This window comes from Dermacentor silvarum, chromosome 2, assembly GCF_013339745.2.
Source record: "Dermacentor silvarum isolate Dsil-2018 chromosome 2, BIME_Dsil_1.4, whole genome shotgun sequence".
Taxonomy (NCBI): domain Eukaryota; kingdom Metazoa; phylum Arthropoda; class Arachnida; order Ixodida; family Ixodidae; genus Dermacentor; species Dermacentor silvarum.
The window spans coordinates 239,389,329-239,406,556 of record NC_051155.1 but is presented as its reverse complement, the minus strand read 5'-3'; the positions used below and the strand labels follow the sequence as shown (position 1 = coordinate 239,406,556).

General features: G+C 47.0%; 1 protein-coding gene across 2 annotated transcripts in view; it reads left to right on the top strand.

Moving 5' to 3' along the window:
• LOC119442960 (splicing factor 3B subunit 1-like) overlaps positions 1 to 10,246 on the top strand; it is a 34,990-nt gene extending 24,744 nt beyond the window's left edge. For both annotated transcript variants that reach the window (XM_037708049.2, XM_037708050.2), the window contains 4 exons: positions 2,120 to 2,389; positions 5,557 to 5,783; positions 9,420 to 9,636; positions 9,989 to 10,246. In XM_037708049.2, coding sequence (XP_037563977.1) covers positions 2,120 to 2,389; positions 5,557 to 5,783; positions 9,420 to 9,636; positions 9,989 to 10,147 — 873 coding nt within the window. In that variant the 3' untranslated portion in view covers positions 10,148 to 10,246. The remainder of the gene's footprint in view (positions 1 to 2,119; positions 2,390 to 5,556; positions 5,784 to 9,419; positions 9,637 to 9,988) is intronic.
• Positions 10,247 to 17,228: the final 6,982 nt, after the last annotated feature.

Genomic DNA, 17,228 nt, shown 5'->3' with positions numbered 1-17,228 from the left:
TTGCAAAGCTTCCGTTTCCCGGCACAAATTTCAAAGCACGTGACCTCTGGACAGCCAATGAGACAGCCAAGATGGCGGATAATGGCGGCCGTGCAGCCGCCATGCGTGTCGACAATAGTCTAAAGGCACAAATAGGCACGAAGCGTTTCGTCGTTGCTGTCATTCACATACGATTTCCGCTGATGACTATGGCGATGCGGACTCCGCCGCTTCGTTTTGGTTGTATGCTAGCGCCGTTTCTGCTCTTTTGCGTCGCACATTTCCGGCTCTTTAATGCAAAAACGTATAGCTTTCGAGATTTATGGTTGATGTATGGCAGCCATGACGTGAAGCATAGCCTCCGAGATGTGTACCGGCCATCCGTGGCTTCTGGCTGCTTATTCGGGAGTGCCGAATAATTCGAAAATATCGAATACCTGAATTCGAATCGAAGCGAATAACGAATATAGAATTATTCGATTGAATATTCGACAATACCGAATATTCGCCTATCCCTAATAATTATGAATATTTTAGATTATTGAAAAATTAGCCGCCAGAAGGCTGAAGCGCAATCTGTTGTTTTTCTACAGTGCAGTCCACTTATGGCGATATCAAGAAGAAAGAAAAATCCGATTATAACCGATCGCTATATCTGGACTGCCATAAAAAAAAAAAAAAGCTGCTGGACATACCTTTGTAGCTCCGAGACCAAATTTCCGACTTGCAATAAAAAATCGTCGTTGTAGAAAGTAGGCTGTGAAAAAATGAACTGTTTATTTATACAACAGCTTGTCAAGCGTTGGAATAGTGGCAGTATGCATCGCGTCCAGCTGCTGCACGAATACTGGCAGCTATCAATGAGCGACTCGATCGACGACAGTGCACTTTTTTTTTGGTAAATCGCAGGGTCGGTGTCAAAGATGGGCCATTTTCAATCTCATTGCACAACGCTGCCGTCTATCACGATGATGGCCCCGCCCCGTTAGAGAACTCTTTATCAGAACGAGGCAGCACTATCTGCACTAAGAAACTCCTCCGTCGAAGCACCACCTATTTCATCCTTTTCCGTTTATCAACATGGCTGCTGGTTCTAGACTTCATGATCGTGGCACTCCCGGTTTTCACAATCGTCGATATCATCGACTGCGCGAGCTCGTACTTCTTTTGAGTCTTGCACAATTTGCAGCTTCATCTCAAGCGGCACAGCTTCGCGCTTTGTGGGGTGCACCTTCTGCTGCTTCCATTGCACATTTCCGCGCTCGCTGAGGGGGAGTTCGTAGAAAAGAGCGCAGGCGCCGTTTGCTTCTCATTTTTTAATTTCTTCTCTGGACGCTCGCGTGATTGCTGGCCACACAGACGCGAAGCAGCTGCTGCCATTTTGTGGCACGCTGCGCCTAATGCAATTCTCTCCGTGGCTTTCGCAATTGGCACGCGGATGGGACGTGCTGTGCGGTAATGGCGGCAGATACGAACTCACGTAGGCAAACTTTTCAGTTAAGGGGAATGTAACAACACAGATTTCACGATTATTAATCGTTATGTCCGATACACGGTGAATAACATTGTTAATGTTTTCCTTTTTTTTTTTTTTAGCCCTAATGCACAAGTTGATACTCGTAAGTCGACTCATTGTTACATGTGGTATCGTTATCGTTATAAGTGCACTGTACTAGAGTTTACACACCATTTTTAACTCACAGGATATAGTCGAATGAATTGTGTTTGATATGCTTGTGCGGCCACTGTGACATTACAAACTGATTTATATAAAGGAGCCCTGCAGCACGTGATAAAATCCTGGCTGCAGCAATTGCATTGCGTGCAGTATGCGGGCAATGTACAGTACATCGCAAATGCATCGTGTGTTGATGCATTTGCGTCTTTGTTTTATGAATTTAAAATATATAATTGAAAGAATAACCTAGCACTGATTTATCTACCATTACTTAGGCATGGCGCTGTGCTGTCCATGGACACAGTGAAGAAAAACCGTTGGTTGTAGGCTGCCATTTGTTTATTACCTGTCTCTCGGCAGTTGTGTGAGTCATGTATCTGTACTATATTATGTTTTCTATGCTTGGTCAAAAGCATGGCCAGTGTCTGTGCACAAATGCTCATGTCTGCCTTGCCACTGCAGGATTTGCTACCTCGGTTGACACCAATCCTAAAGAATCGGCATGAGAAGGTGCAGGAGAACTGCATTGACCTGGTCGGTCGTATTGCCGATCGTGGTGCCGAGTATGTGCCCGCTCGCGAGTGGATGCGCATCTGCTTTGAGCTGCTTGAGCTGCTGAAGGCGCACAAGAAAGCCATCCGACGAGCCACCGTCAATACCTTTGGTTATATTGCCAAGGCTATTGGTCCCCACGATGTGCTGGCCACGCTCCTCAACAACCTGCGTGTCCAGGTATGTGCCCTTTTCAACTGGCTTTATGTATTGCTGTGGGTTCATGTTTAGATTAGTTCAGCTGTAGTTGTGGCTGAACAAACAGTGAAAATATTATAATGCTGTTTTATGGGGGGACACTCCACCTAAGCTAGTGTTGCTTCCACTTTTTATTATTTATTGCGATAGCCATTATATGGACACTCCAGGTGCATTTCTGCCGTCGCTGTAAAGTTCCGTATGAAGTCCACGGGCGATAAAGTCGTCGCCACGCGCCATATGCTCTGCGTGAGTGAAAGCGTGCAAGAGTAAGCTGGTGATCGCAGCTCAGTCTCGCACGTGCAAGGGCGGGAAGCGTGAAGGAAGCGCGCCGTCTTCTAGTCGCGTGCAACGCTCCAGAGCGAGGTTAGGGTGGAACGGGGCGGGGGGGATGTTTATCCTGCGCACGTTCGCCAGGCCACAAGGCTTCGCAAGGCTCTGGGGGGAGGGTAGGGAGGGGGAGGCCACATTGTACACTGTGCGCGCCCACCCGAGGGGCTGTGTCTTAAAAGCCATCTGTGGCGGGGGCACAGTCCTCCCTGTGCTGTTTTCGCAGCTTAGTTCGCGTTGCTTATGTATGTTCGCATTACTTATGTATTTTTAGATGCTGATTCCAAATATGCAATTGATTTTTCTGTGTAACAAGTAAGAAATTTGTTCTTTTGTGTGGACTAGATTGGAGGTGAGCTCTGAAAACCACTGGCACTGGTTTTTCTCAGCTTTTCAATGGGCAGGTTGCATTTCATGGCACTGGTACAGAGATTTTGCAACGATGCCACTAGGGGGAAGCAGGAGGTCGTTTGGCATGAGGTGCTGGCCTTAACGACGTTTCCAGCCCTGTCTTTGTGGGCCAGTGGGGACACTGATGCCTCGTGCAGCCCCTGCTGCTGGAGATTTTTTTCTCTTGCACTTAGCCATGCATAAGGGCGAAATAGCTGCAGCAGCTGTGGTGGCATTGGGGCCATCAGTGCTGCCCTGGCTCACAAGTGGGGAAACGCTTCCCAACATAAAGGAGCCCGAGTTTTCTGGGACAGTGCACTGATTGTGCTGATCCTCGTTCCCTCTGGTACACTCCTCTCACAATGTTTCTGCAAATGTATCCATGTGTATAGAGAACAAACATTTGTGTGTGTGCATATATATGCTCTGGATTTAGCAATGAAAAACAATGAGTAAATTGGGTTAGCGGGCATTCGAGATGATTTTGTCCTCCTATAATTAAACTGATGCTCAAGTTTCGTTGGTGTCGCATGGGCAATTTCAAAGGCCTTGCACCAATAGGTTGTTATAGACTCAGCAGCAAAGTAGAAGAGGCTTTGTTAATAGAGGGTAGTGTGACATGTTGGAAACCTTTTGCAGCTAAAGTGGCAGTCCGTTTCCAATGTACTCTTCCAAGTAGTATATCATGGAGTCAGAGTCGTAATGGTTTGTACATGACTGAGGGAACACTATCCACAAAAAGTTGTACTTATTGTGCTTCAGGCTGAAGTATGTGGGCTTGTTACAAAAACAAAGTAGCATGCAGCAGAGAAAACTGTTCTTATATATTCATTTTTCTGTCTTTGCAATCAAAGAGCAGTGTCCCCACACAGCTCTGAGATTGGCCCCAATGCCTATCTTTTCGCATTCCCTTGCTTCAGGTAGAGCATTTATTTTTGCTTGAGTGGATCCTTGCATCAACCTTCATTGATTTCCTTTGCCATTGTTGCCATGAACATGTAGTGAAATGTTTTTCCTGATTTTCTCAAAACAGCATTTATGATGGTGTCAGAGTATTGGGCATATCTGGTTCTGCTATCCTATCACAGTAGTAATTTTTTACTCGGGAATGCAGACAATTAGTGTGCAGTAGGACTATATTATAAACAATATTGTTGCAAACATTTTACAAAAGTTTTAATTTCTCTTAAGTGCTACTATGGATTCTTTAAAAAGTTTGACATGCTGTAATTCTGGCTCAAATCAGTCTAGAGCATTTTCTTTTTTTTTTTTTTTTGTAGAGCTGCAAAATCTGATCACTCAACATCAATTTTGTATGTCACTCTTTATTACATCATATAGTTAGTATCTCATCGCCAATCAAGTTATGCACAAAACTGAATTTATGAATTTAATAAAAAGATATTTGCTCTGCATGAAAATAATGTACAGTTAATTAGCGATTTTCCAGACATGTCTGATATATCGGATGCCTTCAAGGCACCGCCACGTATGTCATAGGCGGCATAGAGCCTATGTTTAAGGACGTCTGAAATTTCGGATGATGAAACCCTTCGCCACCCAATTTTCCATACGTTTTGTCATGACCACAGGTCTGAAATGGCATTAGTCGAAGCGACCACCGCCACCGTTTTGATAATCTCGCAGCTTTGAATTGGCGCTCTCGGATGTCGATCTGCTGGCAGCCATAGACACCACGGCAGTGCTAGACCTAGCTGCTTCGACGTTCGCTACCAAGCTTCCTGCTGTTCAGTGACAGGCTTTTTTTACTGAAAGGATTCGCCAGTGTGAGCAATGTGCCGATTCCGCCTTTGTTATCTTTGCGGATGGTTTCCAAACGTTGAAAGCATGGCAAGGGTCAAATGTTGCATAAGGCCGGTTTCCATAAGTCAGCTTCACCGCAATACAGCAATGCTATGTGATCAAGCATATAGAATGTATTGCAGTGAAGCATACCAAGAGTGGAAAAGGGTCACTGTCACGGGACACAGTATATATTCCTTTTATACATGTGTGCACACGTAGTCTCCTGTCACAGTATGAGCACTTACATGCCTAACAAGGGTACTGGTAGGCCTTTAGAGCTCTTTAGGGCATGCCTGTAGCAATTTGAGTCCTTGGGGGCAGTAAAAGACATGCATTTATTTTTTCAGATGTTTTCAATTTCCGTAAGGAGTCTGAAAAATCAGACATTAACTGCCTATCTTAAATTATCACATTGAAATACCTAATTAAACTCAACAAGTTTCATCAACTCTAATTCGAACACAGGACAAGAGAGCATATCCAGAAACAATAAAAAAAAAAGTTCAGAAATGTGCAGGTAGGTGTTTTGCTGAATCACTTGTAAATTAGTGCTGCCAATCTGGCCTTACTGGTGTTTATTTGACTAACCGGGTGTCCTAAATCTTGTGCTTCGAATGTTACAGGAACGACAGAACCGAGTGTGCACCACAGTGGCCATTGCCATTGTGGCAGAGACATGCTCCCCCTTCACAGTTTTGCCTGCACTCATGAACGAGTACCGGGTACCCGAGCTGAATGTACAGAACGGTGTGCTCAAGTCCCTCTCGTTCCTCTTCGAGTATATCGGGGAGATGGGCCGCGACTACATCTACGCTGTCACACCACTACTTGAGGATGCCCTAATGGACAGGTTAGTGCAGTTCATTTGACTAAAGCCCCTAGAGTACACCAAGTTTACCCCTACACCTCTGCCTCCTCCTCTAACAGCTGCAGAAGTGCTGTGTAGGGTGTCAGCTGGAAAATTGCGGCTGCGAGAGCAAGTGGAAATACGCTGGCTCTGTGGCTGCGGCGCCTATTGTCCCACAGCATGGTCGCCGGTGCAAAATCGCGTGGCAGCAAGTCTTGAGCTCCACTTGGGAAAGGGTTGGCTTTGTCGTTGCGCTGCTAAGCTGGGGGCGCAGGATTGAATCCCGGCCGCATCGGCAGCCTTTTGATTGTGGCTAAACAAGAATGCCCATGTACTGTGCATTGGGTGCACGTTAAAGAACGCCAGCTGGTCAAAATTAATCCAGAGTCCGCCACCACGGCGTGGGGTCTCAAGCGTGCCCTGGGACAAAGGAACGATAGTACATTAGTGCAAACAATCAAAAGGGCATTTATTTCACCTTTCATACACCAATGCCTGCTTGCCGAATTATGCCGATGCCAAATGAAATATTCCGATGGGCGCGTCTGACTCACCGTGACAGATTATCGAGCAAACTTGTTCGCCCCATGCTGGACACCGTCTAATCGTTAGAATGTACAGTCACACGAATGGTGGTGCGTTCAAATGATTGGGTTCATCCTTCCCAGTGCCCTGCTCCGAAGCCTTTCTCAGGACCGTCCTGCAAGTGTGCCTGCCAGCTTGCGAGATATCTGCACAGCCAGCCGACTCCAAGCCAAAAAGGAAGAGGCTACTTTCTTTTGCACTTGATGTAACCCCATTGTTGAATGGCGTTAGCAGCGCAACACTCACACCATCTCTCGTACTATTCCGCAGCTACACCGACTGATTTACAAGAGATGCGAGAGTCATCTGGGGAAAACAATATACAGTTGAATCCCCCTACAACGAATGCCGCTACAACGAAGATTTTACGATTCCCTGTCAGCTGCCCATAGAAAGTAATACAAAAAAAGTATCTCCATTTTATTCGGCGTTTTATTCGGCGTTTTATTCGGTATTTTTGCTTCAACGAACTTTTCAAGAACAAAACCGGGTCTGAATTGAAGTTGACACTGCCAGGTAGTCAAATTAGAAGACCCTTCCAAAGCTGTGACGATCGCTTGAACGAGGTTTTCGCGAACGAAATCAAGTTCAAAGTACCGATGTACGCCACTGCAATTCATAGCCACGCGTGGTCATCCGCGCGCCTGCGCAAGACCGCAAGGGGTCACCATAATCGCTGCCATTTTCTGTGATGTGGGTGTGTCCATTCGAAATGGCTATGCCAATGAAGAAGCGTAAATTTCTCTCTCGAGAAGGCACATGTGATTGCCGAGGCAGAAAGCGGAAGGAAAAAATTTCGCAGTTTCGCCCAAAAGGCGAAGCATTGATTGCGATAGCAGATTAGTAGACAGCTATACGAACTGAGGATCGTAGTTTCATCGGCTGTGTGTAAACATTCGCTTACGAACTAAATTACCGAGCATGGTGTCACGTGCTGCGCACAGGTAAACATGAAAACATCGCACTCAATGACCGCGGAAACTCGGGAGTCAACACGCTGGAATTCTCGAAGGGGTGGCAATAGCAGCGAGCGAATTGACCTCCGTGCCATCTCTCGCTTCAACACGAACTAAACGTCAAAAGCGCAGCGCACACGACTCTACCGGCACTAGCTGCACTTCGCCCGGGCACGCACTTTGTGCATTGCGCAGATTGCTTTTAAGATACGGCGGCCGCGCCGCAGCCGCTGTTGTCAACACGATGCCAACGTCTCGTCGTCTGGGGAAAAAAAATGACAACCTGCTAGACTCACCGACTCCGGCGACTGCTTTGAAAGTAATGGATACTTTTGACCTCGTCTTAAAAGTTATCAGCCCACAACAATGACATTGTGATGGCTTTTTTAACGGACTGTGAGACTCGCGTAACGGCTTTGCTTGCCGTGAAGCATAAGAAATCCAGGCTGACCGACTTCTGGAAATAAAACTTCGGGTAAGCGCAAGCTTGCCAAGTTTGCGGACTTTGTCATAAATATGCAATGAAATTGTGATCATCCAAACCGCTTCATTGCTAAGGTGCATGTGCCGCAACATGAGTGTTTCGCGGTTGGCCGGGCATGCGCGTCGGGTTGGGCGTCCGCCGCAGTGTACAAAAAATTCTGTAACAGCGGCGCGAAGTGCATTCTCTCGTGAAGTTGACACTTTATTGACAGTCTTCTATACGTCTCAACCTTTGCCTCCACGCCATCGCGAAGATTTCCCGGACGATGGTTTCGTTTTCATTCGCGGCTTTGCTGTTTGGCCTACGTATATACATACTAATTTCGGTGTCAACGAAGTAACTTCAAAACGAAATTTTTCGCGTGTCCCGTGAATTTCGTTGCATGGGACTCGACTGTAATGAGGCACAGTATAGCTTAGCATCACCAGAAATCGTACTGTTGTTTTGGCACATACAACCCAAGAAATTAATTTTAATATTTGTTGAATCAATGAAGCTTACTGCATCATTGTTGGCGAGGATATGCACGGGTTTTAATTCATACTTCAGCTTTATTTCTGCAAATCCTGACGTGAGCATAAAAGCACAAAATCTTTTGTGTTCACAAGGGTTTAGATGGAAATTTAGGGCACAAGCTTCTTTCCCAAGCCTATCACCGCTGATGAAAGCCGAATTCCAGGCTGGTGTACACTTGTCCCTTTTGGAACCAGTGCGTTATTGGCGGTAGTGGGAATTTAACCCACAACCTCCCACAGCCGAGGCAGGCGCTCTGCAACTTGGCCACGGCTGCGGCCACGGCCCAGCCGTGGACCTGGGCCTCGAGCAAAATTTTTTGTTCTTGTTCCTATTCCTACTAGAGAAATGAAATCAATGATTGCAATAAGCATCGTTTCTTGCTTCTACCTCTGTTCTATCTAAACTTAAGATTTCTCTGTGCATACCGACACGGAAGATTGAGGCGGGTCTTTTGTTTCTGCAGTATAGTCTTTTAGTTGAAAGCTTGTTTCACTTCATAAAGCCCGGCCCTCATGGAGCGAACTTTCACGGCGAACTTTGCACGGCCTGCACCAGCGCGGCAGAACGCCAGCGTGCCGCCGCCATGCTGCACCCACATGCGACAAAAACAGGCGGCCGCCTGTTTTTCACAATTTCGCCACGATTTCAGTGTTCCTAGGAACAGTGCGATTTCATTCCCAGTAAAAAACATTGAAAAAATTTGTTCTGTATCTGCAAGTGAATCATTATTTTGTAACTGAACCATATTGGTCGCGCCTGGACAGACGATGCGCGCGCAGCTTTTGTTGCCATGTTCGCTCTAGGCTCTTTGGCTGGCTAGCCGATTCAAATGCGGTGGCAGGAAGTCGGACGCGGCCGCACCCTGATTGGTCCGCACTGACGGCCGCTTCCGGCGAGTGGTTGACCGCCTGCGAACATATCTAGCCCACCTTCATTGACGGCGAACAGCCGCCGGTCGCAGGGCGGATGTCGTGCGCGCCGTTCGCCAGTTTTTCGCTGCATGTAGGTCGGGCTTAACACTTGGCAATGAAACAACGCTGAAACCTCTATCAATGAAAACTTCTATTGGTGGTCACTGATGGATTTTTTGCTGTGCAGGGATCTGGTCCATCGACAGACTGCGTGTGCGGCCATACAGCACATGTCACTGGGCGTGTACGGTTTTGGTTGTGAAGACGCCCTGGTGCACCTGCTGAACTATGTGTGGCCAAACATTTTCGAGACATCTCCACATTTGGTGCAGGCATTTATGGGTGCCGTGGAAGGACTGCGGCTGGCCTTGGGACCCATCAAGATCCTCCAGTACTGCCTCCAGGTACCTTCCCTTGCCTCTGCAACCACTGGAGAATTTTTAATGAAAAAGTGGAGAGGCGGATTGGGTTTAGAGAAGCAATTAAATGCTAGACTGAGATAGAGAAGGCTTGCATATGGTAGAGAGAATAAAGACTTTATTCATTTCGTGTTTCAAGACGAAAAAGTCTCCCTTTTTTATTTACATAATCTAATTCCTTCATTCTTCCTTTAGTACTAAAGAAATGAGAAATACACAACTGGCTAATGACTCCTGCAAAATAATTTTACTGGCTTGCTTTGTTTGTGGATTTTGGTGTGGTACAGGGAGGCAAAATGTCATCACCACTAACCTTATTACTGTTCTCTTGATGCAGGGCCTGTTCCATCCAGCCCGTAAAGTACGAGACGTCTACTGGAAAATCTACAACAGTTTGTACATTGGAGGGCAAGATGCCTTGGTTGCTGGCTATGCCCGTGTGCCTGATGATGGTCGCAACAACTACATCCGTCATGAGTTGGACTATATCCTGTGAAATTGGTGGCCTCCCCGTTCCTGTCCCAAGTGTTCTTTGTTTCTGTTGTGCAGCCTTTCCCCTCCCCTTTCTCTGTGTAATAAAATGAATGGCCCCTCATGTGCCGGGTGGTGGCCTTGTATAATGGCAACTGGGCAAATCTGGGTCAATGATGAGCTATACCACGGGTTTCTGATGGAAACTGCAAATGGCTAGCGAGGATTCAGACCCTGGAACCCCAGCTCACCGGTGGAAAATTTATCTGTCAGCCGCTCTGGTGATGCTACTACAGCAAGAAAGAACGTTCCACAAGAGAGCAAATTTGCACCGCCAACTGCTATGGCTGGCTGACAACTACCATAGATACTCGTGTAATGAACACACTTTTTTCTCCAAAAAACCGAAGCAAAGTTGGGGGGTGCGCGCTTATTATGCAGGGTAAATTTCATGGGATCTGTTTCGAAACATCAAAAATAGAAAGCTAAGACCGTAATGATTTGAATAATGCATTAGATAACTTATCTTTGCGGTAAAAATACGTGTATACTATTTGCAAACCGTAACAACGATTTTACTGTACTTCACTCCACATCGGAACCACCAGACCACTGGTCCAGGTCACTGGCTGCTTCATCCGCATCGTGGTTCCACAACAGCTGATTCTCGCAACCGCTTCTGGCCGTCTGCTGTTATCGCATGCATCATGCTGAAGGGCTGCTTTTCACCACCTGTTATTTTGAAAGAAGCCGTATTGTGAGACACGGGGGGGGGGGGGGGGGACTAAATTGATCAAATGACGTAGTATTTACATACAAGCATGTAAAATACTAGGAGTTGCATAGTTTTTCCTAAACTACCATCAAAATTGTTTTTTAAAACCCCTCAATTTCCGCCTTGTCTTCGAAAATAACATTAGCTGTTTTGTTTTTTTTTTGCACCAAACTGACTAATTAAATTCAAATTGCCTAATTCCCTGTAAGAGGTGATATAGATGTGGCATAAAAGGGTTAACGTGTAGAAAACTGTTCTTGAATCCACGCACTTTTAAAGTTTGCAACGTTTCATGTCTCGATAAGATTTTTGCACCTTGTCTCAGTTACGATTTCTTGTGTGAAAACAAAATGTGTGTTGGAAAAGTAGTCTCAGTTCCGTGGTGTCGAATATATTTTATGCCTGATCTCAACGCACCCTGTAAAAGAAAGGTTCTAGTCTCCCAAAAAAATACAGCACTGCCATTAGATCGTGGGACTGCCCAGGAGCAAAGGGGGGGGGGGGGGGGTGCGATTATTATGCGGGGGAAAACAAATAAAAATTTTCAAGAGCTAAGTTGATGCGCTAGTGCGTTCATTACGCTAGTATATACGTACTTGGCTTCTCACTAGTGGATGGTGGAAGAAAGTTTCGGCGCTTCGTCATCTAGCGCATTGTCGCAGTTGCAAGGGGCTCTTGATTCAAGTTTTCTCTTCAAAAGGAGATTGCACGCCACCATTTGTAAATGTTTACCAGCAACGAATACCACACGGAACAGTGAAAGAGTTAGTGCGCATAATACAGTAGGCTTCCGTTAATTCAATCCCGATCGAAGGTCGTGGCTGGCGCCCATGCATTACTAAGGGCCCAAGCTTTCGTTATTTTGATCCTAAAGTTGACCTTCTCCAGATAGATGAACTTGACCAGTCAGCACACAAACGCCTGACCCTTATGGTGACCCCAGTAGTGACCTTAGTGGCAGCGTCAGTCGCAGCGCAGCTTAGAGGACAGTGAATGCGTTGGAACACGTTAATAAAATCCCTTCGAAAACGTCTATTTTCGGCCTGCTCTAGGAAGATTTTCAAGCAGCACATGTAGCTCGCCAATCTCTGATTACGGTGTTCGCGCGATTCCAACGCACGCTTGTTTTATTGCGATAGCAATTGTATGGACACTGGAGGCGCATTTCTGCCGTCGGCGTCGCTGTGATGTTCCGTATAAAGCCCAAGGGCGATAACATCGGCGCCGTGTGCTGTATGTGCGAGTGAAAGCGTGCGAGGGTGAGCCGACGATGGCGGATCAACCTCTAGCGCGCAAGGGATGAAAGCGGGGAGGAAGCGCCGTCTTCCGTCGCGCGCAAGGCACCGGGGGAAGAGGAGGGAGGGGTGTTCTACGGCGACGGCTGCTGCGTATGGCGCGGCCGCGCGGGTACTGTCTTGAAAGCGATCTGCGATGGGGATTGAGAGTGCGCCGAGTGCTGATAGCTTCGTGTGCCTGGTGTCCTCGCCGCTTAGGTTGCGTTGAAGCGAGAGGCAGCACGAAGGTACGGTGGCTAGAAGGGGGAGGTGGGAGCAACGCAGGCGTCGGAGAGCGCGGCGCGTGTTGCAGTGATTCATGATGCCGAGTGGTGGCGCGCGCGTCGACACTAAGATGCCTCCGCTGTAGGGCTGTAGTTTGGCTGCTGCCGGAGCTAGCGAGTGCGCTCGGTTTGCATGGTTCTGTTCGGTTCTTTTAGCTCAACGGCTCATTTCTGTTTGCATTCATGCCGTGCAGTTGTACCTCCTTGTGGTGACAATAGTTTTACACGTTGCCATGCCGTAAGAAGCCATGGCAAGTCGCATGAAACGACAGACGCACTGTTTTGCGCCGGGCTGCACAACAGGCTATGCTTCTGCTAGAAAAGCAGAAGAAAAAAAAACATCCCTTTTCTCGGTGCCTGATGACGATGAGGCACTTAAAGCGTGGCAGCGGCCCGGGCCTCGTGCATATAAGGCCTTAAACAATACTTGGAAGATCTGCGAGCTGCACTTCGAACCCCAGTTGAATCATCTACAGGGTGTCCCAACTATCATGCAACAAGATTTAAAAATATCCTAATGCCCCGTAGCTGGACAGACCCAAGGTGCTGTTGTTTGCCGTCGCTTGTAGATACTCCGATTATTTTTTGCACTTGGCTTAATTACATAATTTGTCTTAATTAATCAACTTCTCGAATATTACAATTAGATGAAAAGTGTCAATGTGAAAATTGTAGAACAACTTAATAAACTGCCGATACAACTTTCTTTTGCTCAATACGTGCTACATAAAAGAGTTTTTCCGAGCGTGAAAGAAGCCAGCGAATACACGCAAAGTGCCTCGAGCGGCCGGTCGCGCGGCAATTTTGCGTGCATTCGCGGGCTTCTTTCATGCTTGGAAAACACTTTTATGTAGCACGTATGGAGCTACAGAAAGCTGTATCGGTAGTTTTTCAAGTTGCTCTACAATTTTCACATTGACACTTTTCATCTAATTATAATATTTGAGAAGTTGATTAATTAATGAAGACTAATTATGTAATTAGGCGGAATGCAAAATTAATCTGAGTATCTATAAGCGACGGCAAACAACATTGCCTTGGTTCTGCATAGCTACGGGGCATTTGTATATTTTAAAATCTTGTTGCATCATAGTTGGGACACCCTGTATAATGGATCACATATAATCAAGTGCTGTATGTCGTCCTTTTGAGTATTCTTCATGTCCCCGCCGTTCTAGTTCATCAGCGACTAAAATAAGTTTGTGTACTTAACTGCTATGTGGAATGATTTCTAAAGCATCATATATTGGTATTAACCAATTTGACGAGCTGGATGCAGTGCGTCGCAGTAATATGGCCTAAGGAGCTCTTCACTGCGAGCCTAGAAATCGGTGCAGCTTTTTTTACCCACACCACTAGCATGATCTTCTTCGCATTAGCTGAAATCATTCTTTTTTTCACTCCCGACGATTCGGGAAAGCACGTAGAACGCGTGCGACCGAGACGAGCGAAAAATATTTGTGCCGGCCGTGACGTGCCCGAATCTAATGCATTTTAACACTTAACCGCTCATCATAGGATAGCTGCTATTCATATATTATTGCGATAGCAATTATATGGACACTCCAAAGCAGATTTCTGCCGTCGCCGTCGCCGTGAGGTTCCGTATGACGTCAATGGAGATGAAATCGTCGCCGCGCGCCGTACGCTGTATGTGCGAGTGAAAGGGCGCGAGGGGCGCGCGCTTTCACGGGGAGTGAACGCACGGCGGAGAACAAACGCGCGTTCGGCGCCGTGCTCCCTTAAGGGCTGCAGAAGTAGGCGTCTCTTTCCTCCTTTACAATCACCATATATGTAGAGCAAACGCGCCTTCTTCCGACGCGCGAGAGGCCGTGGGGGAGGGGGGGGAGGGGGAGGGAAGGGAGGCGACGTTTAGCTGCGGCACCAAGTGCCTATTTATATCAGAGGCTCCGGCAACAGTCACCAACGCCGCAGGCATTTTGAGCGATCGCGGGCAAAACGCCGACGGCGTCGACAACAGTTCTGCGTGTTGCCGGTGCTGCTGCATGTCCAAGTTTATACAGCTGATAAAGCTAATATCATTACTCCGTATAGCTCTCTACCAATTTGCTATCGCAATTGATGCTTCGCCTTTCAGGTGAAACTGCGACACCTTTTTGTCTCCTCTACTAACAAGGCACGATATGCGTTAGCTTAACGCTAGTTATGTCAAATATGCGACCGCGAATTGCGAACAGAAACGCCCGCTTCGAAACCCGCGGCACCAACCGCCGTGCTTCCGTGCCCGGGGAGCGATCTTGCTGTCGACTGCAGCGCCGCCGCTGCTGCCATGATTGCTTGCAACACTCCGCCGCCGCCGTTGCTCTCACCTCCCCCTTCTAGACACCGTAACGAAGGTCAATTCGCTCGCTGCTGCTGCCTCGCTTTCTCATTCCAGCGTTTTGACAGCGAGTGTGCATCGAGTTAGATGTGTTCATGTTTGCTTGTGCGCGTGTGGCACCATGCTTGTTAATTTAATTAATAGGCGAATGTTTACAAGCTAATACAGCGGCCGATAAAACGCCTTCGGGCGAGATTTCGACTTTTCTTACATGAAAATTGGGCCGAAAATTGCCTGCGCAGTGAATCGGATACGAAACCAAAACCACCTCGACACTGCAGCGAAGGTGACTTTCGAAAACCGGCCGCCATTGTGCAACACATGTTAGACCCATGCCCATTTTCTTGCTAGAAAAGAGGGTGTACGTTAGATTTCTATTTTGTTTAGGTGCTTTAATGACTTTTCTACGTTAGTTTTCTATTTTGGACTCAGAAATTTGGCGCGAGCTTGATTTGGGGGCGTGCTAGCTCGGGCTAATACTACCAAATGAATGTGCGGTGTGTCCTGGCTATCTCTCCCTCTCCTTTTTTTTTTCATCTTTAGTTCCACCCACCGGATAATTTGATCAATTTAGTCCGCCCCGTCATGGTAAAATTAGTCGCCACTACAAGGGTTATTTTTCACTGGGCAGACATAAAATGGGTGAGTAGTCTTCTCAGCGTTCTCGTTAATTGCATGATTTATTCATTCGAATGGTAGCTTTGCGGGAGTTTGTCTTGGTGCCTACAGCTGATGCAATTTTAAATGCCAGGCATTTAGATATATCACCATTTTTCACCTATCCCGATTTCATAACTGCACGCTTGAGAACGCCAGATGCGCGGTCCACGTCACGTGATGCTTGATGCTATCGCAGCAGACACTGTGTCAGCACCAGATGAGCGCAGGCGTGGGGAAGCCGCTTGGCTTAAACATCCAGAAGCTTTAAAAATTATATTTCTAAAATTTGCCGCTTGTGTTGCGTGTCTGAATTCAAATTATATGACGCAGGTCCGATTAAAACATTTTTAAGATCCTTTTCCTTTTTTTTTTAAGAGCGCCACATACTCAGTGACCCAAATTGGCGTGAAAGAGGTTCATTTAAGAGAAGCAAATGCTCAAATATCCAGGTTTATACGAAAGAGGTCAGATAAAACGTAGACATACCGCAAACCGGGTGAAGTTCCCCAATAATCTCAAAACATGTCCGACGGTTGGTGTTGAACTCTGTTCTGCAGCACAGCAGCCCGTTACTCTACACAGTCCCAAGGTGGCGTGAAAGGTTATAGATATACGGACAGACATACTGCAAATTGGGTGAAGTTCCCAAAGTATGGTGATCGCATTAAAGTGATGCAGGTCCCACGAAGTGGGAATCTGTCATGCGAAGCATTTTGCTGGGGGCTGGCTATCCAGCAATGTTTGGTGTTCTACAAGGCATCAGCAGATGACCAGCACTTTGTGTAAGGCGAACAGTTTGTGTGCGACTACAGTAGCAAGGCGCCGATAACTTTACGTCAAATTTTGTCTACAATTATTGTACGCTGTCAAAAAGACGTTACGACTTATTTGCCGATCTCGAAGGCGACGTGATATGGGGGAAGCCTGCGCGCCCACCCTATTATTATAAGCAACTTGCGATGTGATGTGACGCACGCGGAGGACCACGGTAAGGTTTATATTCGCGCGTTCCACTTCTGCGTCCATGGCGCGCGTGCTATAGGAGCCCTCTAAGGTCCCTGTATGTTCCAAAGGTAGCGCAAACCATTGTTCAAATAGGAAAGGAGAATTTCCTCCCCGCCCTCTACCCCTCTCCTGACTTCTTCGCCGTTTTCCGCTCTCCCATTGGACGAGGCTTGGCACGTGACGAATAACCGGCGCGGCTTTCGTCATCGCGGGAAAACGGCGCCATTAGTGAGCGTAGAAACACCGGGAAACGTGTGCGCTGTGCGTGAGCGTAGCATTTTCGAAGACGCGCTCGGCTGCAGCACGATGCCGACTTGCTGTGCTGTTGGATGTTCGAATAGCATTGCCAAGGGGGGCAAGCTTTTTGCGGTTCCTCGTGGCAAACGAAACCTCAAGCGGCGAGCGATATGGCTCCACCGTATCGGAAGAAAAAAATTTGACTGCCACCGAGGGAGGCCATTACTGAGGGGGTTTCTGATCGCTGTTCTCAACCAGTTAGTGATGAACGCGGTTAGGTGGGTGCGTTCGCGAGTTCACCATCAACCAACAACTGAGTAAAACAAAAAAAAAAAAGTCCCGGTTTATGCTCTGCGGCGAACAAAAGGGCTCATTTTGGCAATATGAATACCAGCATGACCTCTAATAAAATGAGCATAATGAAAGAGTCGACAATTAAAGAGCAAAATGCAGAAAGCGCGCGCACACACGGGAACCAAGGCATATAACTGAAGGGGGAAGAAAAGCGCGAATGCATTTTCGAAAAAAAA